The 25587-nt window shown below is 40.4% G+C and overlaps 1 protein-coding gene across 1 annotated transcript; it reads left to right on the forward strand.

Moving 5' to 3' along the window:
• The first annotated feature begins 634 nt into the window (after positions 1-634).
• LOC122832886 (scavenger receptor cysteine-rich type 1 protein M130-like) lies at positions 635-25341 on the forward strand. Its single transcript, XM_044120096.1, has 7 exons — positions 635-694; positions 3623-3919; positions 22731-23039; positions 23122-23415; positions 23720-24088; positions 24252-24337; positions 24414-25341. Exons 2-7 carry the CDS (start codon positions 3676-3678, stop codon positions 24507-24509), a joined length of 1398 nt encoding a protein of 465 aa, XP_043976031.1. The 5' UTR covers positions 635-694; positions 3623-3675; the 3' UTR covers positions 24510-25341.
• Positions 25342-25587: the final 246 nt, after the last annotated feature.

Consider the following 25587-nt stretch of genomic DNA (forward strand, 5'->3'; position numbering starts at 1 on the left):
TCGACTATTATCATGATGTAGTCGACCTTAAAAAATATGTAGTTGTTCAACCCCTAGGATGAACTAGGGGGCGCTGTTGAGGCATTTTGCCAAATTTATTTTTAATTATTCTGAAATACAAGAAATTTCAGATTGTAAAGTTTGCTTTACATTTAGTGGATTTATTAACATGTTTATGACCCAAAAATATGATAAATTCAGCAGAAATAAAAATGAATGATAAAATTCCAGATACAGTCGGTTTCACTTCACCTTTGATGCTCTGAGATTTTCTAGTTTGGTTTTCTTGGCCTTTATTTTTATCAAACTCAGAGATGTTTCCATGTGTATCTAGAAAAATAAAGTTCTGAAATATTTTAAACCTTTTTTCTTCCTGCATCCACAGACTCAGTCAGGCTGGTTCAAGGGACCAGCCGGTGCTCAGGCAGACTGGAGGTGAAGACCAACCAGTCATGGTCCTCAGTGTGTGAAAAAGACTTTGACCTGCAGGATGCAAAGGTGGTCTGCAGGGAGATTGGCTGTGGGCCTCCTTCAGTCCTCCAGGGGGCGCTCTATGGAGAAGCAGAGGCTCCAGTGGGGAGCAGAGAGTTCCTGTGTGAAGGCAGTGAGTCTGCTCTGCTGAACTGCAGCAGCAGGAAGAGTTCAGGTAGAAACAGCTGCTCACCTGGTCAAGCTGTTGGACTCACCTGTTCAGGTAGAGGAGGATCTGCAGACCTGCTGCTGTTCACTGCTTCACTTCCTTCATTAATGAACTCTCTGTCTCTGCTCAGATCAAGACAACATCAGGTTGGTGGGAGAGGCCAGCCGATGTGCTGGGAGACTGGAGATGTTACATCAAGAAGAGTGGAGACCAGTGGATGTTTGGTATCGTAACTGGGACATGAAATCAGCTGCTGCAGTTTGTGCTGAAGTGGACTGTGGTTCTGTAGTTTCAGTAAGAAAGTCAATGGAGGCTTCATCTAGTCGAGTTTGGAGGATCAGCTCTGAGTGTTGGCAGTCAGGATCTGGATTTAAGAACTGTGTACCTCATAATGGATACAACGCTCAGAGCTTTGAGTTCATCTGCTCAGGTAACTCTGAACTCTCATATTTATTTCTTTTAAAATGTTTCTTCCATCAGGTTCCAGATGTCTGCAGAGAAACCGTCACCTTTAACTAAGAACCTGAAACCTTTAGGAGTGAGAAACTAAAGTAATTTAAATATCCAGATAAAGTTTTCAGTTTAGCCCACATAGATGAACAAAAACTCAACATTTTGATAACTTTTAATCTCTGCTGCTTTGAAGTCGATGCATCAAAATCCCAGGAGGAGTTCAAGGAAATCAGACATTTTCAAAACCTGAAAATTAACAGAAAATGACTTTTGATCCAAAATGGTGGATTTCCTGTTTTTAACGAAAATAGCAGGAAAAACTTTTGTTTGTTATGGTTGTTGGCCTGGATGAACTAGGGGCCGCTGTTGAGGCATTTTGCCAAATTTATTTTTAATTATTCTGAAATACAAGAAATTTCAGATTGTAAAGTTTACTTTACATTTAGTGGATTTATTAACATGTTTATGTCCCAAAATATGATAAATTCAGCAGTGTTTGTTATTATAAAACCAGCCACATTTTCAACTCCTCAGGGCTGACTACTGACCAGTTCTTCTAACAGTTCTGAAAATTTTAAACCTGGGTCTTACCCTGAACAAGATCTCTGAGATAATCTGTTTAAACTGGTGGCGAAAACTCATCAGCTCTAACTACCTCCTATCCAGAAGTTATGACCCTTTTCAGTTGAACAATCAACTGAGTAGCCTCACAGTGCATAGTTCAATAACCACTTCTGTTAACAGTAGCTTTCTAAAATTGCTTGCAGCTAGATAATATTTAGTGACTAGATTTAAGTCCCAGGGTCATTATTTCACTCACCAAAGGAAAGTCTGAAACCACCACATTACTAGAATCATGATACTGGTTACTATAAATAGAAGAACTGTGATTCAAATGACTCAATTAATTTCAAGGTCCACAACCTGATTATAATTTTTATATATGCATTTATTAAGCAAGCTTTAGCAGGTAGATGACAGGCATACAGAATTCACTTGAGACTACATACAAATCAAATCAATATTTAGATCAATTTAACTTACCTAATAACCTCTACACTGTCATCTATCTATCAAATAAGGCTTTGGGGTGCAGCACAACTCATACCCATCGGGGTGGAATTGGATCTAAACAGTCCTTGTAGTCCTTGGTCAGAGTCTTTATCCTTGAAAAAGTAAATCCTCCTTGGAATTGAAACAAAATGAACTGTCTGTTATATCCAACTGAACAGCTCTTGGTCGATCCTGTGACTTTTGATCAGTTCCCCAAGTCCGTTGCGATGCAGGTTGAGATCGTTGGGTTGAGCGCAGAGTGTTGAAAACTAATGAGGAACCAAGGCAGTGGGTCGGTGGATCTCGCCCTCTTGTCCGGCGTGAGGTGTTCCGTCGTGCTCCTCGATTTTCTTGGTTCCAGGGTGTGGTCATCTGCTGGTCTTCTTGCTGCACTTGTGTCGACTCTCAGCACCGGGGACGAAGAACATCGTATCACTTCGGTCTCGTGGCTTTATATTTTTCACGGATAGAGAGAGAGAACTGCTTTGCAGCCTACAGAACCCCAACTCAGATCTCTGTCTTGATTGAATTTAATAACTCTGTGACATTTAGAACTTGGTCTCCTTTTCCAGTTTGAAGACACTTGTGACCCTACAATGAACTAATCACTTGACACTTATGACCTGTGACTTTGAAACTCTCCAAATCAGCAGCAATCTGCTGACATTCAGCAAAATGCACAAAACCTGCTTAACTGCTCTTTGTTTATGATTCCTCTGTGACTGTTTTATGATCAGATAGAAAAAAGGTAAAATTAAAGCAAAGTTTGCAGGAGACAAAAACAACACACACCACCAAATTGATTTTATTGACATTTAAGTCTACTCTAGATTTTACCTAACTGATTCATTTTAAAGATAACTTTATTTATTTTTACTGTTAAACTAAAATCTCCAGCAAATATGATCTATTCACAGAAATAAAATGAATGATAAAATTCCAGATACAGTCGGTTTCACTTCACCTTTGATGCTCTGAGATTTTCTAGTTTGGTTTTGGCCTTTATTTTATCAAACTCAGAGATATTTCATGTGTATCTAGAAAAATAAAGTTCTGAAATATTTTAAACGTTTTTCTTTCTGCATCCACAGACTCAGTCAGGCTGGTTCAAGGGACCAACCGGTGCTCAGGCAGACTGGAGGTGAAGACCAACCAGTCGTGGTCCTCAGTGTGTGAAAAAGACTTTGACCTGCAGGATGCAAAGGTGGTCTGCAGGGAGATTGGCTGTGGGCCTCCTTCAGTCCTCCAGGGGGCGCTCTATGGAGAAGCAGAGGCTCCAGTGGGGAGCAGAGAGTTCCTGTGTGAAGGCAGTGAGTCTGCTCTGCTGAACTGCAGCAGCAGGAAGAGTTCAGGTAGAAACAGCTGCTCACCTGGTCAAGCTGTTGGACTCACCTGTTCAGGTAGAGGAGGATCTGCAGACCTGCTGCTGTTCACTGCTTCACTTCCTTCATTAATGAACTCTCTGTCTCTGCTCAGATCAAGACATCAGGTTGGTGGGAGAGGCCAGCCGATGTGCTGGGAGACTGGAGATGTTACATGAAAAAGAGTGGAGACCAATGGATGTTTGGTATCTTTACTTGGACATGAAATCAGCTGCTGCAGTTTGTGCTGAACTGGACTGTGGTTCTGCTGTTTCAGCAAGAAATTCAAAGGAAACTTCAGAGAGACCAGTTTGGTGGATCAGCTCTGGCTGTTGGCAGTCAGGATCTGGATTAAAGAACTGTGTACCTCATGATATGAACAGTGATCAGAGCCATGAGCTCATCTGCTCAGGTAACTCTGAACTCTCATATTTATTTCTTTTAAAATGTTTCTTCCATCAGGTTCCAGATGTCTGCAGAGAAACCGTCACCTTTAACTAAGAACCTGAAACCTTGAGGAGAGAGAAACTAAAGTAATTTAAATATCCAGATAAAGTTCTCAATTTAGCCCACATAGATGAACAAAAACTCATCATTTTAATAACTTTTAATCTCTGCTGCTTTGAAGTCGATGCATCAAAATCCCAGGAGGAGTTCAAGGAAATCAGACATTTTCAAAATATCTGGGGAATATGGAAAATTAAAATTGACGAGTTTCTATAAATTACATTATTCGTCGTATAAATCTGATCACAGACAGGGCGTAGCTACATTAATGTCACACAGATTTCCATTTGATTTTCTTTCTGAAACCAACAACAAAGAAGGGAGATATTCATTGATAACCGGTAGAACAGATGGAGTCAGTATAACATTATGTAATATAAACCTTCCACCTGGCAGTGACTTTTCATTTTATAAATTACTAATTTAATGGGACAATAAACTGGTATACTTATTTATAGAGGAGTTTGGAGTAGAATACTTAATCCATGTCTGTATACTCTAGAACAGATTATTTTACTTTTAAAAGAGATTGTCATAAGATTAGTAACTGAGAGAGAGGCAACATTGACCTCTCTGATCATAAACCCTATTATTAACTTTAAAATTAGACGAGGACCCTAAAAGTACACAATGGAGATTAAATACGAGTATACTATATTACTGAATGACTTCCAATTTACAAAACTAATCAAATCTGACATGAAAACATTTCTAAAAGAAAACAATAATGGAGAGGTTAGTCCAGAAATAGTTTGGGATGCACTAAAAGCAGTTATTAGAGGTAAAAATTATATCTTTCTGTGTCCAAAGAAAGAGAGCAAACTAATTAAAACTATCAGAATTAAACAACAAAATTAAAAAGGTTGAGACAAAACATAAGAACTAAAACCAGAACATCATATAAAGCTTAAAGTATTAAGAAATAAACTTAATACAATGAATTTACAAGAAATAAGAAAAAAGATTTTTTTATACTAAACAAAGATTTTATGAATCGAGAGCCAAATTAACAAAACTCTTTGGGAGAAAATTTTAAAAATCAACAAGCAGAAAATACAATATATAAAATTAGGGACCCAAATTCTGAGAGGTGTTTATAAATAAAATGAAATCCAACAAGTTTTCCAAACTTACTATAAACAATTATACACACAACCAAGCATATAAGATCGCACCAAATTAAACAATTCCTTGAACAACTTAACCTGCCTGTTCTGTTGTATGATCAAAATCAAAGATTAATATCGAATATCACAGAGCGGGATCTCTCTTGCACCATTACAAAGCTTAAAACAAACAAATCTCCTGGTCCGGACGGATTTCCTTCCAAAAGCAATTGAAGTCGGAGTTATCACCATTCCTCCTTCTAAGTTTTAACATGGCTCTGAAAGAGGGTGAAATGCCACCAACATGGAAACAAGCTACAGTATCTGTTATTACAAAAGAAGGAAAGGACCATCTGAGCTGCAGTTCCTACAGACCTATCTCTGTTCTTAATATTGATTATAAATTATTCACATCAATTCTCTCAAGGAGAAAACAGGAGATACTCCCAGAACTTATTCATACCGATCAGACTGGTTTTATCCCACAGAGACAAACCCATGATTATATCGGTCACACATTGCATATTCTGAACCACGTTCCAAATACCAAACACCAGCTGCAGTGATCAGTGATACTATTTGCCCTTTACATTGAATCATTTGCCCAACTAATAAGGCAAACTGACAATATCAAGAGTATAAACATTTCTGGTGGCTTCAAGGTGGCGTCCTATATGTGGATGATGTGTTGCTTTACATAAGCGAACGAAACACATCACTGCCTACATTATTTCAGAGCTTGAGCAGCTTTGGTGAATTTGCAGGATAGAAATTGAATGTGAAAAAATGCAGATATTCACATTTACTTAGAATCCACCAAATTCTTTGTGCACTGAACTAAAACTTAAATGGTACCAAACTGTATTGAAATACCTTGGGGTTCTGATCCCCAAAGATACAACCACTATAGTTAAGTGTAATTATGAAGATCTTCTGACCAAAATTAGACTGGATATACAACGATGCACTGTCACACCCTTCACGAGTTTAACCCAAAGAATTGAATCAGTCAAAATGAACCTACTATCAAGATTCATTTTCTTGTTTCAAGTCCTACAGGGAGAAATTATAAAAAGCATTTCATAGAGTGGGACACAATGCTTTCCAGATTTATATGACTCTGGAAAAAAGCAGATAATTAGATTTAAAACACTACAACTTTCAAAAGAAAAAGGGGGCATGAATGTACCACATTTAAAGAACTACTTCTATTCTGCACAAATCAGGCCACTGATGAACCTTTTTAATAAAAACTACAACGCCCAATGGAAGGATATTGAATTGGCTCTATCTCCAAACATCCCCTTATAGGTAATTTATGGGAATAAAGATTTAGATCAGATTAAACTCAAAAATGAAAATCCTTGGATAAGATCCCAATTAAAGATCTGGACAGATGTTGAACAGGAATATAAACTACATGACACACTAACAATTATAAGATGGTGTGCTTATGATCCTGATTTTAAACCAAATCAAACAGATACAGGATGCTGTAGCTGGACATCTAAAGGCATAACAGCACATTTCTCAATAATGGATAAATGACAAATAAAAGACTTTCAAACACTTAAAATTGGTTATAACGTGGGAAGACAGAATTTTTATAAATACCTACAAGTACGCCATTATCATAATCGGGAAATTATCAGACATATAGATGAACAGGAACCAGAGCTTAAAGAAATACTAGCAGCATATTAGGCCAAATCCAAGAAAGGTATTATATCACGGTTATGTAAGGGACTTATGAGTAAAAAAACTGTTGGGTTTTCTTGTTCAGTACTCATGTTTGACAATGAACCACACTTGTTTTGTTAGATAGCTGTGTTCACTTTATTGCCAGTGTTCCAGTTATCAACGTCTTCACTTCTTTGTTTATTAGAACAATGCAGCCTACACACACGAACTTGCTCTCACTGCCCCCAGTGGACAACAGCAGTACAACATGCACATAAACAGAAAGTGACAGGATGCAGAACTTACAACTGTACCTTTCAACATAAATTAGAATGCATGAACATATAACACAAAATAACTCAAAGACAAGTTAAGATGAGAACATATTCTAACACCCTCCCTTGTTCTCATCTTCTTTACCTTCAAATACTTAATGTCCAAAAAACCATCCTTTAAATTTCAGGAATTTTGCTTTTGGTGCAGGTTTGGTTAAGATATCAGCAACCATATTTTCAGATGGGCAGTACACCACATTTATTTTCCCTTCTCTCAATGCATCACGTATAAAATGATACTTCACATCAATGTGTTTGGATCTCTGTCTGTTCACAGGGTTCTTACACAATGCAATGGCCCCTTGGTTATCACCATGAAGCGTTGTACAGCTGTACTTTTTGCTATCAATACCATTTAAGAGTTGACTTAAATGTAGACTTTCTTGTGTAGCAGCTGTTAACCCAATGTATTCAGCCTCACAGGTGGAAAGAGCCACAGTTGGTTGTTTCTTGGATTTCCAGGAAATGGCTGGACCTTGTGACGTTAAACTAAAACAATAACCTGTGGTGCTGCGTCTGTCCTCTACTGAGGATGCCCAGTCAGAGTCACTGTAGGCTATGAGGTTCAAGTCTTCATTGTTTTTCTTGAAACTTAGTTCATAGTCACAAGTACCTTTCAGATACCTCAAAACATGTTTAGCATTCACTAAATCCTCTGTCATAGGTTTAGCTAAAGTCTGGGAAAGTTTGCTCACTATCCAACTGATGTCTGGTCTGGTGCAGGTCATGGCATAAATCAGACTACCTACTATTTCACGATAGTCTGTAGGATTCATTATTTTTGTTTCATCGCACTCACGATTTTCTTTGTGATCAAGTTTTAGTTCGCATGGGGTGGATCTTGGTTTGCAGTCCAACATTCCATATTTTTCCAACATTTTTAGGATGTACTTCTTTTGGCTCATTTTTATTTCATCTTTTTGTTCAAAATGTATGCCTAAAAAATGCGATATTTTGCCTAAGTCCTTCATGTTGAACTTTGATTTCATTGTTTCTTTGAAACTGTCCAAAACATCAATGCTGTTAGCAGCAATGATCAAGTCATCCACCCAAATGAGCACAATAACCGTGTCATTTTCTGTTTGTTTTCTATACACACAATGATCAACTAGGTTCCTTTCAAAGTTGTTTTGTTCAAGATGATTATTCAGGAGTTTGTACCAATTTCTTCCAGATTGTTTTAATCCATACAGAGATTTCTTTAATTTATGCACACATTTCTGTCCTGTTTTTGTTTGTTGTTCAAACCCCTCAGGCTGTTCCAAGTAAATTTCCTCGTCAATTGGGGCATGCAAATAAGCTGTTTTGACATCCATCTGATGTACTTTAAGGTTGTTCTGAACTGCTATCTGCATTAATGCTCGCACTGATGTTATGTTAGCTGTTGGAGCAAAGGTTTCATGGTAGTCTATACCTTCTGTTTGGCTGTAGCCTTTGTTTGTTACTGCGCAATAGCCAGCCCCGCCCTCTCCTCACAACTCCTCGGGCTGACTACTGAACCAGTTCTCTGTCTAACAGGTCCGGAAAATCTCTAAGACCCGGGTCTTACCCTGAACAAAGTCTATAGGAGATAATCTGTTTAAACTGGTGGCGGAAGAGATTCGTCTAGCCCTAACTACCTCCTATCCAGAAGTTATGACCCTTTCCAGTTAAGGAACAATCAACCGAGTAGCCTTCACAGCTGCATAATTCCAATAACCACTTCTGTTAACGGTAGTTCTCTTCCTGTCGTAACGTGCACTTGGTAACGGCTAGATAATTTTTAGTGGCTAAGATTTAAGCCCCAGGGTCATTATTTACACTCACCAAAGGAAAGTCCGAAGCCACCACTTTACTAGAATCATGTATACTAATTTTACTATAAACAGAAGAACTTTGAATCAATTGACTCAATTAATTTCAATGTCCACAATCTAATCAGAATTTTTAAAATATATGAATTTATTAAGCAAGCTTTAGCAGGGAAAAAGACAGGTATACAGAATTTGCTCTAGGATTACCATACAACAGAAATTAATAAAATTTAGATTAATTCAACCTTTCTCTAAAAACCTCCCTACACTGTCATCTTTCTATCAAATAAGGCTTTGGGGTGCGGCAGAATCTCATACTCATCGGTGGAATTGGATCAGGGCAACAGAAATCCTTGTAGTCCTTGGTCAGAATCTTTGTCTTCGAATCATAAAATCCTCTTCGGAACCGAAACAAAATGAACTGTCTGCCATCCAGCCGAACAGCTCGCGATCAATCCTGTGACTTTTGTTCAGTTCCCCAAGTCCGTTGCGATGTATTTTGAGATCGTGGAGTTGAGTGCAGAGTGTGGAAGTCCAATGAGGAACCAAGAGATTGGGTCAGTGGAACTTGTCCTTTGGTCCGGCGTGAGGAGCTCCGTTGTCCTCCTTGTGAGGCGCTTTTCTTGGTTCCAGGGTGTAGTCCTCTGCTGGTCTTCTTACCACACTTGTGTAGAGTCTCAGATACCAAGCATTTAAGAACATCGTATCACCTCGGTCTCACATTTTTATACGTTTCTGCACTTGTGGGCATGTACCCCAGATAGAGAGAGAGAGAGCAGGGTGCTGCTTGCTTGTTCGCCTCTACACTCAGGCCCCAACCATTGTGGGAGATTGCACACCACTCTGGTGACATTCGTGACTTGGGTCATATTGACCCTGTTGCGAGATAACGTGCTTTTGACACCTGCGACTATTGGAAACTTTCTCAAGTGGCAGGCATACTTGTGACCTGGCAGTTGCACAACTAAACCCACTCTCATGTTCTGACATTTGCAGTTTGCACCCACCTCAGCCTTCCTTCTCTTTCTTTGATTCTATACTTTTATCCATATAATTAACTTTAATCAATAAAGTTTGTTTTATATAAAACATCAATTCATTACATTAGATTATTTGATTTTGGTTCATCGTTACAGAAAACATACTAAAATACAGAGATTACACATTAAGCAATCACTATTAATCAACACACAAAGCTGTAGCAGTCTCCTAGGCATTTTTATAGAAAAAGAACATCTGTAAGCACATCCTCATGACTGCGCAACCAGGCCCCAACTCTTAGCTCAGGCCTTCGCCCTGGTTACTGCTGAAGGTTGCAAATAATGCACCTCAGACACTTGTGACCTGGGTCACTTTGACCCAGGCACGTAGGACACGACTCCTTTTCCGAGAAAAGGAGCAACTGCATCCTCCAAACTCACATCTTCGCACCGAGAGTTGCTAAAGTCGCACCCACACCCCACTTTTGCTCAACAACCTGTTTCCAAATAAGGTGTTGACCATCTCTGCTCTCCTGTTAGTTCCTCTTTCTCCCTTAACCTTTCACCTACGATCTACCTCCTAACATGTCAGTGATCTTTAATTGCAGTTACACCTTTGACACCATTTCAAGTTCAGAGTAAAAATCACATTTATAACATTTCAAGTTCAGAGTAAAAATCACATTTATAACTTCTTTTACTTCTCTGATTTATCATTCTTTTATAATGTTATGATAACCATAATTTATCAGTTACTCTTAGTATAATCTTAATGTGAGTTATTACAAATGTTTTCTGTAAAGAAACCAAGAATAATTCATGATTCTTATTATTTGATATCAAAGTTACAGTTACTTGTTTTACTTGTAAGAGTTCCCACTAATGTAAGTGTAAGTATTATTACAAGTAAACCAATATTAATATAAGTATTTTACTTTGAATCTTATCCAATTACTCACAATATTTAGATTTCTTTCTTTAAAACTTTCATGCTAAGTAATAGTCTGAACTATTTTTATAAATCTGCAGGCTGGAAACTTACTTCCTCTTTTTCCAGGAAACTGCTTTTCCTGTTTCATGACTCTCTCTGTCTTGACTATGATTTCTTATGATTAAATAGAAAATAGTAGAATTAAAGCAAAGTTTGCAGGAGACAGAAACAACACACACAACCAAATTGATTTTATTGACATTTAAGTCTAATGTTGGGTCTAGATTTTACTTGAGTAATTAATTTTAAAGATAACTTTATTTATTTTTACTGTTAAACTAAAATCTCCAGCATGGGGAAGTGGGATGATCTCGGATTTTCTTGACACCCCCTCCACGAGGTCAGACCTTTCCCATGCTGGGAATCCATCACCCTCCTGCAGTTCTGCGTCGTCATCGTCTGGAAAGAGAAGAGGTTCTTCTGGGATGTGAAGTTGCAGATTCTTCATCCTCAGTTGTCACAAAGGGCTCAGTGTAGTCATCAAAACTCCACCTCTCTTGACACCCCCTCCTTGGAGTTTTAATTTCCCCCATTAGGTGATGAATGTCGAAGAGAACTTTGATCGCTCTGATTCTTCCACAGGAACCTTCGCTGGATGAACTGTCGTTTCTTCAGGATGTGGGAAGGAAGAAGGCCTCAAAAAAAAAAAAATCTCGAACATTCAGCAGAGCAAAGCAAAAAAATAAGCAGCATGACGCTTTCCTCGTAATCGTGATCCTTTTCCGTAGCTGTGGTCTTTAAGGGGTACTGGAGTTGTCGGAGGCATCAGGAATTGTCCAATTAAAAAAAAAAAAAAAAACAAAACTGCTAAACTTACAGTGCTGAATATCCAGGACAGGTGCTCTGGCTATCAGGATGAAACAGTTGCCAGATCCTTCCAGGTGTTGGGTCTGACTTCAATGCTTTGTTACAGGGTTGATCTTAGTGATTTTCTATGACGCCACTTCTTCCTCACGACTTCAGCCCCTTTTCCAGTTTAATCCATCAGTTTGTGACAGGAGTTCTTCTTTAGCATAGTCCAATTTCTTCACGGCCCTCCCAGTCCAAAGCCTTGAAGTTGTTCTTCTAATTACAACCACCCCCCCCACGGTGGCCAGTCCGAGATAGGGTGGAGTATTACATGATTCACTGGCCATTTCACCGGCTTCTGTTTCTCTTTAGTTAGGAACTGGAGTGAGCTGCTCGACTCCTTGGATCCCTTTCTTCATCTGTAGTACTGTGTTGCAGTTCAGTACTTACTTTACAAAATCTTGGGCGTTGAACCTCAGCTTCATCACCGTGGCTGTAGGCCGATCTTGACTCTCTGCCCTGTTTCCAATGACACTTTGAGCTGCAACTTCCCTTTTCCTTCTCTGGGCAAAAGGAGAAGTGTCTTCGCCTCCTGCTTTCTGTGACGTGAACGGAGTTCCTCTGCAGGGGAAGACCTGCTCTTCTAGCAGCTGTCACTGTTACTGAGTCCATCAGAACCAAGAGGTATTTCTCACCTCTTTTTCCTGTTTTCCCCATGGGGCCCGCAACATCCATGCAGACTGAGCCCCAGGGGACTGTGCTCTTGATGGTCAATCCTCCAACCGCTGCCCTCGCGTTGTATTGACCACACACCGCAGTCCCTCAGCACGCGTTGGACCTTTTTTCACTGGGATCCAAAGCTCTTGCTCCTCCAGCTCCCCACGGGTAGATCGCACGCCTGCATGTCCTAGGGCCTCATGCACACTGCGCACAACCTCGCCCACGCATTCTTCTGGGACCTCCCAACCTTTGGGAGTACTGTCCCACTTCTCGCATCGACAAAGACAATCTTCCGCTGGTGGACATAACAGTCCACTCTTCTGGGACCTCCCGACCTTTGGGAGTTCTGTCCCACTTCTTCATTCCCACGCCAATGAGCTCCCTCATGCGTGTGCGCTCTTTGATGCTCCTCATCCGTGTTGTCCCCCGCGTCGTCTGAGCTGCTCTCATCCTGATGTCGTGTCGGCGCTGATGGTTTCCTCTCCGTGCTGTGAAGCGTCGGGCGAAACTCGGACCGCTGGGCTCTCCGCAACGACCAGTCGATCGCAGCCTTTTCCAGCTCTCCCTCCTCAAGCATCTGCTGGAGTGCTGCACCCGCTTCCTCCAGACGTGTCGGTCGAGGACTTCCTTGGGCCGATGACGGATCCGGTCGAGATGGTCGTTCGTCCTCATCCGCAGTCAAGTCGATGAGGTCCATGTCCGCCGATCCCAGCTCTCCGCCGGGGGTCCCTGTCCTGCTCGGGAAACGGGATGGAGCCTCAGCGACGTCAGAATCCTCCTCTCTCGCAGCTGGGGCTGATGCTGGTTCCCGCTCCTTCTTCTCCTTCTTGTAGAAGTAGTGATGATTGAAGAACATGCGCTGCTTTGGCTCTGTCCAGGTGCCGAATCCATCACTGAGCAGCAGCAACTTCATTGGAGTTCTCTGTAGTTGGGACTTGGAGAGCTCCGACTGCTCCCCTCCTCCACTTTGTTCCTCTTCTTCGTGGCCGTATCAATCTTCTTTATTATCCATTCTTGTTCTTTGTCTTCGAGTTGCCTATCCCCAAAGCCTCTCTTAACGTTATCGAGCAGGGATGGGTCTAGGCCGGGTTGGCTACTGGCTTCACTGTCTGGATCTGGTCCTTTATCCTCAGCAGAAGCTTTCCCTCACCTGTATGCTATACAGTTACTGCAAGGGTTGTGACTGACGGCCTTATCAGTCACCACTAGCTCTTCTCCCTAAGAGCTAGCCACTAAGTGAGCTATTCAGAATCACACATCTGTTTTTACTGACTTAGTACCTGAGGCCCTCCTACTCCGTTGGACTTGGGCCCACCCAGGGACGCCATGTTTGTTACTGCGCAATAGCCAGCCCCGCCCTCTCCTCACAACTCCTCGGGCTGACTACTGAACCAGTTCTCTGTCTAACAGGTCCGGAAAATCTCTAAGACCCGGGTCTTACCCTGAACAAGATCTATAAGAGATAATCTATTTAAACTGGTGGCGGAAGAGATTGCCTAGCCCTAACTACCTCCTATCCAGAAGTTATGACCCTTTCCAGTTAAGGAACAATCAACCGAGTAGCCTTCACAGCTGCATAATTCCAATAACCACTTCTGTTAACGGTAGTTCTCTTCCTGTCGTAACGTGCACTTGGTAACGGCTAGATAATTTTTAGTGGCTAAGATTTAAGCCCCAGGGTCATTATTTACACTCACCAAAGGAAAGTCCGAAGCCACCACTTTACTAGAATCATGTATACTAATTTTACTATAAACAGAAGAACTTTGAATCAATTGACTCAATTAATTTCAATGTCCACAATCTAATCAGAATTTTAGAATGTATGTATTTATTAAGCAAGCTTTAGCAGGGGAAAAGACAGGTATACAGAATTTGCTCTAGGATTACCATACAAAAGACATTAATAAAATTTTGATTAATTCAACCTTTCTCTAAAAACTTCCCTACACTGTCATCTTTCTATCAGATAAGGCTTTGGGGTGCGGCAAAATCTCATACTCATCGGTGGGATTGGATCAGGGCAACAGAAATCCTTGTAGTCCTTGGTCAGAATCTTTGTCTTGGAATCATAAAATCCTCTTCGGAACCGAAACAAAATGAACTGTCTGCCATCCAGCCGAACAGCTCGCTATCAATCCTGTGACTTTTGTTCAGTTCCCCAAGTCCGTTGCGATGTATTTTGAGATCGTGGAGTTGAGTGCAGAGTGTGGAAGTCCAATGAGGAACCAAGAGATTGGGTCAGTGGAACTTGTCCTTTGGTCCGGCGTGAGGAGCTCCGTTGTCCTCCTTGTGAGGCGCTTTTCTTGGTTCCAGGGTGTAGTCCTCTGCTGGTCTTCTTGCCGCTCTTGTGTCGAGTCTCAGCGCCGAGGACGAAGAACATCGTATCACCTCGGTCTCACATTTTTATACGTTTCTGCACTTGTGGGCATGTACCCCAGATAGAGAGAGAGAGAGCAGGGGTGCTGCTTGTGTTTGCCCGCCTCTACACTCAGGCCCCAACCGTTGTGGGAGATTGCACACCACTCTGGTGACATTCGTGACTTGGGTCATATTGACCCTGTTGCGAGATAACGTGCTTTTGACACCTGCGACTATTGGAAACTTTCTCAAGTGGCAGGCATACTTGTGACCTGGCAGTTGCACAACTAAACCCACTCTCATGTTCTGACATTTGCAGTTTGCACCCACCTCAGCCTTCCTTCTCTTTCTTTGATTCTATACTTTTATCCATATAATTAACTTTAATCAATAAAGTTTGTTTTATATAAAACATCAATTCATTACATTAGATTATTTGATTTTGGTTCATCGTTACAGAAAACATACTAAAATACAGAGATTACACATTAAGCAATCACTATTAATCAACACACAAAGCTGTAGCAGTCTCCTAGGCATTTTTATAGAAAAAGAACATCTGTAAGCACATCCTCATGACTGCGCAACCAGGCCCCAACTCTTAGCTCAGGCCTTCGCCCTGGTTACTGCTGAAGGTTGCGAAATAATGCACCTGTGACACTTGTGACCTGGGTCACTTTGACCCAGGCACGTAGGACACGACTCCTTTTCCGAGAAAAGGAGCAACTGCATCCTCCAAACTCACATCTTCGCACCGAGAGTTGCTAAAGTCGCACCCACACCCCACTTTTGCTCAACAACCTGTTTCCAAATAAGGCGTTGACCATCTCTGCTCTCCTGTTAGTTCCTCTTTCTCCCTTAACCTTTCACCTACAATCTACCTCCTAACATGTCAGTGATCTTTAATTGCAGTTACACCTTTGACACCATTTCAAGTTCAGAGTAAAAATCACATTTATAACATTTCAAGTTCAGAGTAAAAATCACATTTATAACTTCTTTTACTTCTCTGATTTATCATTCTTTTATAATGTTATGATAACCATAATTTATCAGTTACTCTTAGTATAATCTTAATGTGAGTTATTACAAATGTTTTCTGTAAAGAAACCAAGAATAATTCATGATTCTTATTATTTGATATCAAAGTTACAGTTACTTGTTTTACTTGTAAGAGTTCCCACTAATGTAAGTGTAAGTGTAAGTATTATTACAAGTAAACCAATATTAATATAAGTATTTTACTTTGAATCTTATCCAATTACTCACAATATTTAGATTTCTTTCTTTAAAACTTTCATGCTAAGTAATAGTCTGAACTATTTTTATAAATCTGCAGGCTGGAAACTTACTTCCTCTTTTTCCAGGAAACTGCTTTTCCTGTTTCATGACTCTCTCTGTCTTGACTATGATTTCTTATGATTAAATAGAAAAAAGTAGAATTAAAGCAAAGTTTGCAGGAGACAGAAACAACACACACAACCAAATTGATTTTATTGACATTTAAGTCTAATGTTGGGTCTAGATTTTACTTGAATAATTAATTTTAAAGATAACTTTATTTATTGTTACTGTTAAACTAAAATCTCCAGCATGGGGAAGTGGGATGATCTCGGATTTTCTTGACACCTTTTGCTACATACCTAGCTTTGAAAATCTATTTTCAAAGCTAGGTATATAGAAAAGGGTATATACACTTTTCTTTGAGTGTATATACCCACTTCCCTCCAACTGTGTTCCTACCCTCTGGTAGAACGCTCAGTTCAAATGTTTTGTTTTCTTTAAGAGAGTCAATTTCGTCCCTCATTGCCTGTCTCCATCTGTCTGCCTGTGGTGACTTCTGAGCCTCACTGAATGTTTGAGGGATACCAAGCACAGCCCTGTAACAATGATCAACAGTTATTTGTGTTGCATCTTTAGTCTTAGGATCTAATTGGTAATCTTCAAGGTATTTTGGGGGTCTTTTCTCTCTTTTTGGATAACGATCTCTTTGCTTCGTTTGAGTTTGATCACCATCAATTTCACTCCCAGTGAGATCATCTGAAAATTCTGCATTTTGAGTTCCTTGAAGAGTAAGTTCCTCTTTGTCACTTGGGGTGACATTTTGGGTAACATCCTGGGTTAAGGGTGTTACATCATGTCTGTCTGCCTGCATCGGGTATCTATGATCCTGGATCCCTTCATCCCAAATATCTGTCTGTGTCTGTTGGTCAACACCACTTTCTTTGATGAACCTTACTAGCCTGTGTCTGGAAACTTTTCTCGCCTGTGGGTGGTACACCAAATAAGCTGGGCTGTTCTTGCTGTACCCTAAAAACAGTCCCTTTTCCCCTATTGAGTCTAATTTCTTGTGGTGGTTGTTGTATGAGTAACACTCTGATCCAAATACCCACATGTTTGAAAGATTGGGCTTTCTTCCTGTCATCAAGAAATATGGGGTGTTTTTGGTTCTGTTATTATAACATCTGTTGCGAATGTGGGCAGCACACTGAACAGCATATGGCCACAGTTCTTTAGGTAAGCCCTTTTCTGATAACATACACCTTCCCATTTCAAAGAGCATTCTCCACTGTCTCTCTGCTTTTCCATTTTGGTGTGGGAAGTATGGTGAGGACGTTTTATGTCTAATGCCTTTATCTCTGAGTAGTGTTTGAAAATTATTACATGTGTACTCGGTACCATAGTCTGACCTAAGACACTTAATATTACCATAGGGTGCACAGTCTGCCAGAAACTGCTTTGTTGCCATAGTCACGTCACTTTTGTTTTTCAGAAAATAGACTGCAATAGATCCTGAGAAGTCATCAGTAAAGAAAATCGCATATCTGTGTCCTTCTAAGCCTGTAGGGTCAATAGGTCCTGATAGGTCAGTATGAACCAACTCTAGTGGCTTGCTCGTTTTAACATCTGACTCTTTGTTTCTGCTGTTGATAAATTTCCCTTCTGTACAGATGTTACACTCCATTTTACTGTTGTCAGTGACTTTCATTCCCTCCACCACATTTTGTAATTTCATAACATCAGCCATGTTACAATGTCCTAATATTTCATGCCATGTTTTCAGATCACAAGCTAGCTTCACTTTATCTCTGCTCATCATGTCATTTAAGTTTTCCTCAATGCATCCTTCATTATTGCTTTTCATCCTGAGGTAATACAATTTCTCGTGTGCCTCAATAGGGAACACAGTACCATCTTTACTCAGCAGTTCATTCTGCCCATCTGTGAATGTTACATTGGCTCCATTGGCTGTAGCTGATATCACAGAAAATATGCTCTGTGGGTAGGATGGGATGAATAAAGCATTTTTCAGAGTAACTTTAACATACCTCCCCTTTGAGTTCAACAGTTCAATCTGTGCATCACCACGCTTCAGTGCAACATTGTTCATCTTCTTTCCATCTGCCAGTTCCATGTAATGTCTACTTGGGTCAAAAGTCTTGTCAATTCTTGTGAACAGCTCTTCATCAGTGATAATGTGTGATGTGGCTCCACAGTCCACCATTATTCCATTAAGTCTGATGTTGTCAGACAGAAGATTCCGGCTGACTTTGAATACCATGGTCTGGTCCTCCTCATGGTTGTCCTGCATGTCTGAAGTCTGCTTGGCATCATCTTTCCTTTTCGATCTTCTTCTGCATGTCTCGTCACTGTGGGTTGTACTTCTGTGGTAGCTGCACCATTTTGGCGCGGTCTTTTGGCGGCAGTCTCTTGCCATGTGCCCGCGCTGTCCACAGTTGTAGCAGTTTATTGTTGTCATGTCCACTTTCATTACATTATCTGACTTCGGTTTGCTTTCAAACTTTTCTGTCTCTTCATAGCTTCGAAGTCTGCTCTTAAACTGAGTGAACGTGTTAGGAAAAAGTAATTATTAAGCTAGTTTTCGGAACAAGCTTGGCTCACTCTTTCTCCTGGCCCCGGGTCCTTCCAGCGAGCAGCGCGTGGCGACAAGGAAAACAACAGCGCGTGATGACGTCACAGAATTACAATGTTTAATTCCACACTCAAAACAGCGTAGGCATAAACAAGAAAACCACAGAGTTACAGAGACATACATTCTTCACCTGAGAGAAAAAGATAGAAAAAGAGGAAAGACAAAGAAAAGAAGGCAAAGACATGTCTTTGGAGAAAGCTGATGAAAATAGGAGCAGCAATCTGAATTATTATTATCGTGCACTAACTTTTATAGTGAAGGCGTTTCTTTACTTTTTAATGTATTCAATTAGGGCGTACCTCTGGTTGACCAACCAGAAGCTACCTTGGAGACTCATAAAAACTTGGAGCCTCCCTAATTTACGCAAAAGACCAAAGGCCATTTGGTCTCCGAGAGGACAAAGGAGCAGGGGCAGCTGTGTCCTGGTCTTCCGTGCTCTCGGGCCATTTGGGTCAATAAAACCATAAAATAAAAGTTCACAAATACCTGTGAACTCAGAGTGCCTCCCCTTATCTCAGAGCTAAATTTAAATCCAGTTTTTCCATCTGCACTCAGCATTCTCAAAAGTTTTAAATCCCTGCTTTGTCACATAAAATCAACAGAACAAATTAAAGTACAATTCCTTTTTCTAACCTGCAAAACATAACATTCAAACAATTTCCATTTCATTCTGATACTTGTCACAGATAGTACAATTTTCAGATACATTCATCATTCACTAGATTAATAGTCCTAAACTTAGATAATACAGTTTGGTCAAAAACATGCTATTAATACTTAGAAAAATGTCTTAGAAATTAAATGTTAATAATTTCAAGTTTTTGTGATGCATTTAGTTTAGATCATGCCAAATGTTGGTTCTGTTTGACTCTTTGATGTTCTGTGGACCAAACAGACTTTCTCTTCCCGGAGATACTGATTTTATGGCCTCCTGTGCCCCACAGGAGCCTCATGAGAGATCCCCTTTTATCTGCTTTTGGTTCCTGTCTTCTAAATACTTACCCATCGAATAGTTTAGTTTTAAATCCTTAATATAAACCTGTTCAAAATTAAGAAATTTGTTCAAAATAAGCATGTTCAATATACCTTTTACACCTGCCGTAATATTAGCTGTATTAAGCACTAAAAATAATAATTTTTCCTTAACAAACGTCAAATCTTCACTGCTCTGTGTTGTGTGAATAGCAAAAGGTTTGTATGATTCTGGGAGTCCCTTCAGAATCATTGCTATTATTAGTTCGTCACTAATAACCTCTTTTGCATTTCTCAGAGACGTTATCGCTTTTTCAGCACGGAAAACATAATCTGTCACTGTTTCGCCGGGTTCCTTTAGTAGGGACGTGAGCTCTGTATAAAGGACGATGATCCTGGGCTTACCCTGGCTGGCGTAATGTCCGCGTAGTATCTGCAGAGCTTTCTTCCCATCGTCGGCGGCATCTCTCATCACCAACGACAGCCTCTTATCATGGAGGACCTGGATTAGTTCCGCGAAGCATTCCGCATTTTTCTCTTCGTCTGGGTCCGCGGTAGATAGGATGGTGTCTTTTAGGCCTAGCGTTCTTAAGTAAGCGAGGAACTTTACCTCCCAAAGTTCGTAGTTGTTTTCGTCTCCGTTGAAAACTAGTCTGTCCCATCGTCCTCCCGTGCGGTGCCTGGGCCCATAACCTGTTGGGTTTTCTTGTTCAGTACTCATGTTTGACAATGAACCACACTTGTTTTGTTAGATAGCTGTGTTCACTTTATTGTCAGCGTTCCAGTTATCAACGTCTTCACTTCTTTGTTTATTAGAACAATGCAGCCTACACACACGAACTTGCTCTCACTGCCCCCAGTGGTCAACAGCAGTACAACATGCACATAAACAGAAAGTGACAGGATGCAGAACTTACAACTGTACCTTTCAACGTAAATTAGAATGCATGAACATATAACACAAAATAACTCAAAGACAAGTTAAGATGAGAACATATTCTAACAAAAACACATTCAACTTTATATGTGAAAACAAAATGGGAAAAGGAAAGTAAAATGAAAATCCCAGAAGAAAAAAGGCCTTGTTACTGCATAGCAGTTTGGAGATGTACCAATTCATACTCATGGAGAGAATTTAACTGGAAATGCTTACATAGAGTTTTTTATAACACCGAAACAGAAAATCTCTCATACCAGGGGGGAGCCTGAGTACTGGAGGCAATGTGGAAACACAGAACTCAACCACTGGAATATATTTTGGGAGCGTACAATTATAAGACATTATTGGATAGAAATACTCAAAAATATTGAAAATAAAAATACCTTTTAAATGTACTATTTTTATACGAGGTGACACAGAATGCCTACCTGACAAGGTAAACTATCTGTTTCAAATATTAATCACAGCCTGTAAACAAACTGTTACCAGACGCTGGCTCCTCCCTGAACCTCCCACTATAGAAGAATGGATAGAGTGGGTTAATGAAATCTATCAGTCTAGGGCTGTCACTATAGAAAATTTTCCTGAACGATTAATTGTCTCAAAAAACTATTACGATAGACGATAATATTGTTTGAAGACCTTTTTACACTGATTTAATGGAAATTACATAATAATGCATGCAATACCATTAAACCATCATTTAACCGTACCTGGGTCTCTAGCGTCTACCTCACCACCTCATACACCGCAAATCATGACAAAAATAAAAATAAAATTGATTCTCAGTCTCCATTAACAAAAATGTACTTGAATAAAAACGAAATAACATAAAGCCAAAGTGTAAATAAATACTGCATTCAACCAAAACAGTGCAGATTATAAAGTCTGTTTACCATATTGCCCTTCAGTAATCATTAGATTTAAATAGAGAAGATGGGCACATCGACTACCTGATGCAATAGTTCACACTACACGTTAGTTCACACCTACATTTTCCCCTTAAGACAATCTTAGAACTTTGATCGTACTAAGATCGTCGCTTGTGATCATCCTGTAGAGTGTGGTGTGTTACGGTAGATCGTTGTGGCGCTCTGATCTAAATCAGGGGTTTTCCCCGACTGGAAGCGTTAACACAGCCTGTTGAATGTGACAGGTAGCCAATCAGAAAGCACAGATTCTCCTCCTGTTTCTGAGGGGAAATTACCGAGGGGAATCCCAAACAGCTGACACGAGCAACCCGAAGTCCAGCGGACATTGGAGATGATATGTGGAAACAACATTAATGTTTATAAAACATTTCGTGCAAAGAAAATAGAAATGACGAGGGGAGGAGTTGGAGCGAAATCGCCACGTTGATGAACCCGGTACGTCACATAAATAGGTTATAATGATTTTCATTCAGTCAGGACGTTTCGCTGACACTAGAGCCACATGAATTGCAGGTAGATTGTAGTAAAGCATTGATTAATGCCTGGTTTTAAAATGAGTTCACTGGACTTCTAGCCATTATGTTGTGCCCACTGTTGGACATCACACGGCACGACCGAACCCGATCGACCCGTTATACCTAGGATTTCTGTCGAATAATGTGTGATCTCAGATTTTGAAAATGGGCCGACAATCAACCGACAGCACTAAGATTGTGTCGTGTGCGCTGGACATTACACTAAGGAAATGAGGAAGGGAGGAGTCAGTGGAGAGCAACGGAGTTGAGCCTTTTTCATTTAGTGTCATCAACAGAAATCCTTCAGGAAGTGTCTATTTACTATATAATTTACTGAGTTATACACATAAAAGTAATGTCTCTCCAAAATAATACCCCCATGTTTCATCTTTTTGTTTTGTTTTTGTAAATTGAAATGTAACTAAAATAAATTTTGAATCTGATCACAGACTGAAATTGTGCTTTTGTAATCTTCTCAAAACCTCAAAAATAAATTATGTAAAAAAAATTCCAGGTTCAGTCGGTTTCACTTCACCTTTGATGCTCTGAGATTTTCTAGTTTGGTTTTCTTGGCCTTTATTTTTATCAAACTCACAGATGTTTCCATGTGAATCTAGAAAAATAAAGTTCTGAAATATTTTAAACCTTTTTTCTTTCTGCATCCACAGACTCAGTCAGGCTGGTTCAAGGGACCAACCGGTGCTCAGGCAGACTGGAGGTGAAGACCAACCAGTCGTGGTCCTCAGTGTGTGAAAAAGACTTTGACCTGCAGGATGCAAAGGTGGTCTGCAGGGAGATTGACTGCGGGTCTCCTTCAGTCCTCCAGGGGGCGCTCTATGGAGAAGCAGAGGCTCCAGTGGGGAGCAGAGAGTTCCTGTGTGAAGGCAGTGAGTCTGCTCTGCTGAACTGCAGCAGCAGGAAGAGTTCAGGTAGAAACAGCTGCTCACCTGGTCAAGCTGTTGGACTCACCTGTTCAGGTAGAGGAGGATCTGCAGACCTGCTGCTGTTCACTGCTTCACTTCCTTCATTAATGAACTCTCTGTCTCTGCTCACATCAAGCGCCCATCAGGTTGGTGGGAGAGGCCAGCCGATGTGCTGGGAGACTGGAGATGTTACATCAAGAAGAGTGGAGACCAGTGCATGTTTCGTCTCATTACTGGAACATGAACTCAGTTGCTGTAGTTTGTGCTGAACTGGACTGTGGTTCTGCTGTTTCAGCAAGAAATTCCAAGGAAGCTTCATACAGACCAGTTTGGAGGATCATTTATAACTGTTTGCTTTCAGGATCTGCATTAAAGAACTGTTTACCTGAAGATGGAAACAGTGATCAGAGCCATGAGTTCATCTGCTCAGGTAACTCTGAACTCTCATATTTATTTCTTTTAAAATGTTTCTTCCATCAGGTTCCAGATGTCTGCAGAGAAACCGTCACCTTTAACTAAGAACCTGAAACCTTGAGGGGAGAGAAACTAAAACTGGTTTAAATATTACTGACAAACTATAAATCTATCATAAAGGTGCTAGTAATCATGTATAAACATGCTAGTAACCATAGCAACCAGTCTGTGATGAGCTCCTGTCTCTTTCTCATGCATGCCATCTTGTTTTTCACCTCAGATTAGATCCAGTTGTCTCTGTGTTTCCTCTGCGTTCCCAGGTCTGCTGGTTGAGCCGCTCATCTTCCTCTCTTCCTCCACTGACGGGGTTTCCACAGGCAGAAAGCAGGGGTCTGAGCTCCTCATTGGCTCAAGTTTCAGCATCATGTGCTCCATCAGACCTCAGTATGAAGGCGGCTCCTTCCAGCTCATCTTCAGCACCTCTAACTACACTCAGAACCACACCCTGCCAGCTGTTAATCACTCCGCCCTCTTCCTGTTCTCTGCTGCTGGCCACGCCCACCAAGGAACCTACCGCTGCGTTTACCACGTCTACGTTTTCTTCTATAACTTCTCCTCTATGAGCCAGCCTCTCAACCTCACTGTCTCAGGCAAAGTCATGGAGTCCATCAGGAAAAGTTCTGCTTCAGGTGAACCAGCAGCTGTCTGCCTCATTCATGAGGTCAGAGAGGAGGATTGATGATATTAATGTTCATGATCAGATCTACAGGCAGCATGAAAACAAGGGTCTATATGATTAATTTCTAACTGGACTCATCTGATGAAAGCTGATCCTGAATCTGTTTCATTCAGTTTCAGTCTCTCTACCTGCTTTGATCATCAGTCTGGTTTTTGTCCTACTGGGTTTGCTGGGATCAGTCCTGGTCCTCTACTTTAAGGTACTGCATGTATCATGCATGATGTGTTCAGTTGGGAAAGTTCTTGCATTGAAGCTGAACCATCCTCTGTTTCCAGGCCAGGAGAAACCAGATGTCTGGACCAGAAAACAACCTCCTCCATGATGAAGGATCCAGAGCTGAAGGCAGCTTAGAAGAGGAGACTGCAGTCTGAAGGAACCAGGAGAAAAGGATCTTCATTTCACATCCACAGGAAGGAGCAGAGAGATGTTTCAGACTCCTGGAATTCTATCCGTCTATCCATCTATGATAAAATGTCTCTGTGCTCCTGCAGCACGAAAGAAGTTCAACATTCAGAAATTTGTATCTGGACTAAAACTACTTAAGTAAAACTTATATAAGAAGGGAACACAAAACATCCAACAAACAACAAATAACAGAAAACCCACTTCATCAAAATCCGATCTTCATCAACCTTGCAAGGATAGCATATTATAGGATATTTGGGGTCAAAGGTCAGGTAGCCACTTCCATTCAGGCCCTGAACTCAGCTTGTGTCCTTGTCTTAGTTGGGGTTATGAATTGTGTGACAAATGCAATACAGTTCATCCTGGCTTGTAATACAATGTCCTGCCTGTAGGTGGTGTTTGTCATCACTGCCATAATAACCCATCCAATACATCCAGTTCCCACAAGTCTGAACCAGATGCGATCCATCTTAGTAGTGAAGTGCATGTACAATGCATAGTGGACCCATGGCTTCGAGATCATGGCTTTGTAAAGGAGATACAAACTCTGTGTGAATAATGAGGTTCTGGTGACTCGCAGACCAAGTACATGTAGCAACAAACATGCAGCAACAAACAAAAAGAAAACATACAGACACTCTTGACCAATATTGTGAAAACTGGTACAGAGTGGTGAGATCTTTCCAGGTATATGCAGAAAATGGATCATAAAGGCCTGAGAGGCATAAATAATCTTGCATTTTGATTTACTGTTGATTAAAAACATATATATTCTTGTATTTTAATTACTGATTGATTATAAAAAAATATTTTTATGTTTTCATTTATTGATTATAAAATAAGTATTTTTGTACTTTGATTTACTGATGATTATACAAAGAGTTGATGTAATAAAGAGCAGATTAAGAAATGAAAAACATAATGAATGAATGGTGAACAGAATTAACCTCAGATGATTATTATAAGACATTATGTTTGAATTAAAACAGAAAGTTGATTATTTTGAATGATTTATTATAATCTATCGAAGTGTAACTGAAGTAA

The sequence above is a fragment of the Gambusia affinis genome, linkage group LG06 (genome assembly GCF_019740435.1).
Source record: "Gambusia affinis linkage group LG06, SWU_Gaff_1.0, whole genome shotgun sequence".
Lineage (NCBI taxonomy): Eukaryota > Metazoa > Chordata > Actinopteri > Cyprinodontiformes > Poeciliidae > Gambusia > Gambusia affinis.

Excerpts from the sequence above, each read along its gene's own strand:
- LOC122832886 (XM_044120096.1), top strand. The coding sequence starts at position 3,676 with ATGTTACATGAAAAAGAGTGGAGACCAATGGATGTTTGGTATCTTTAC. Across the intron at positions 23,416-23,719 it reads CCATGAGTTCATCTGCTCAG|GTCTGCTGGTTGAGCCGCTC; the intron begins GTAACTCTGAAC and ends CTGCGTTCCCAG. Across the intron at positions 24,089-24,251 it reads CAGGAAAAGTTCTGCTTCAG|TTTCAGTCTCTCTACCTGCT; the intron begins GTGAACCAGCAG and ends TGTTTCATTCAG.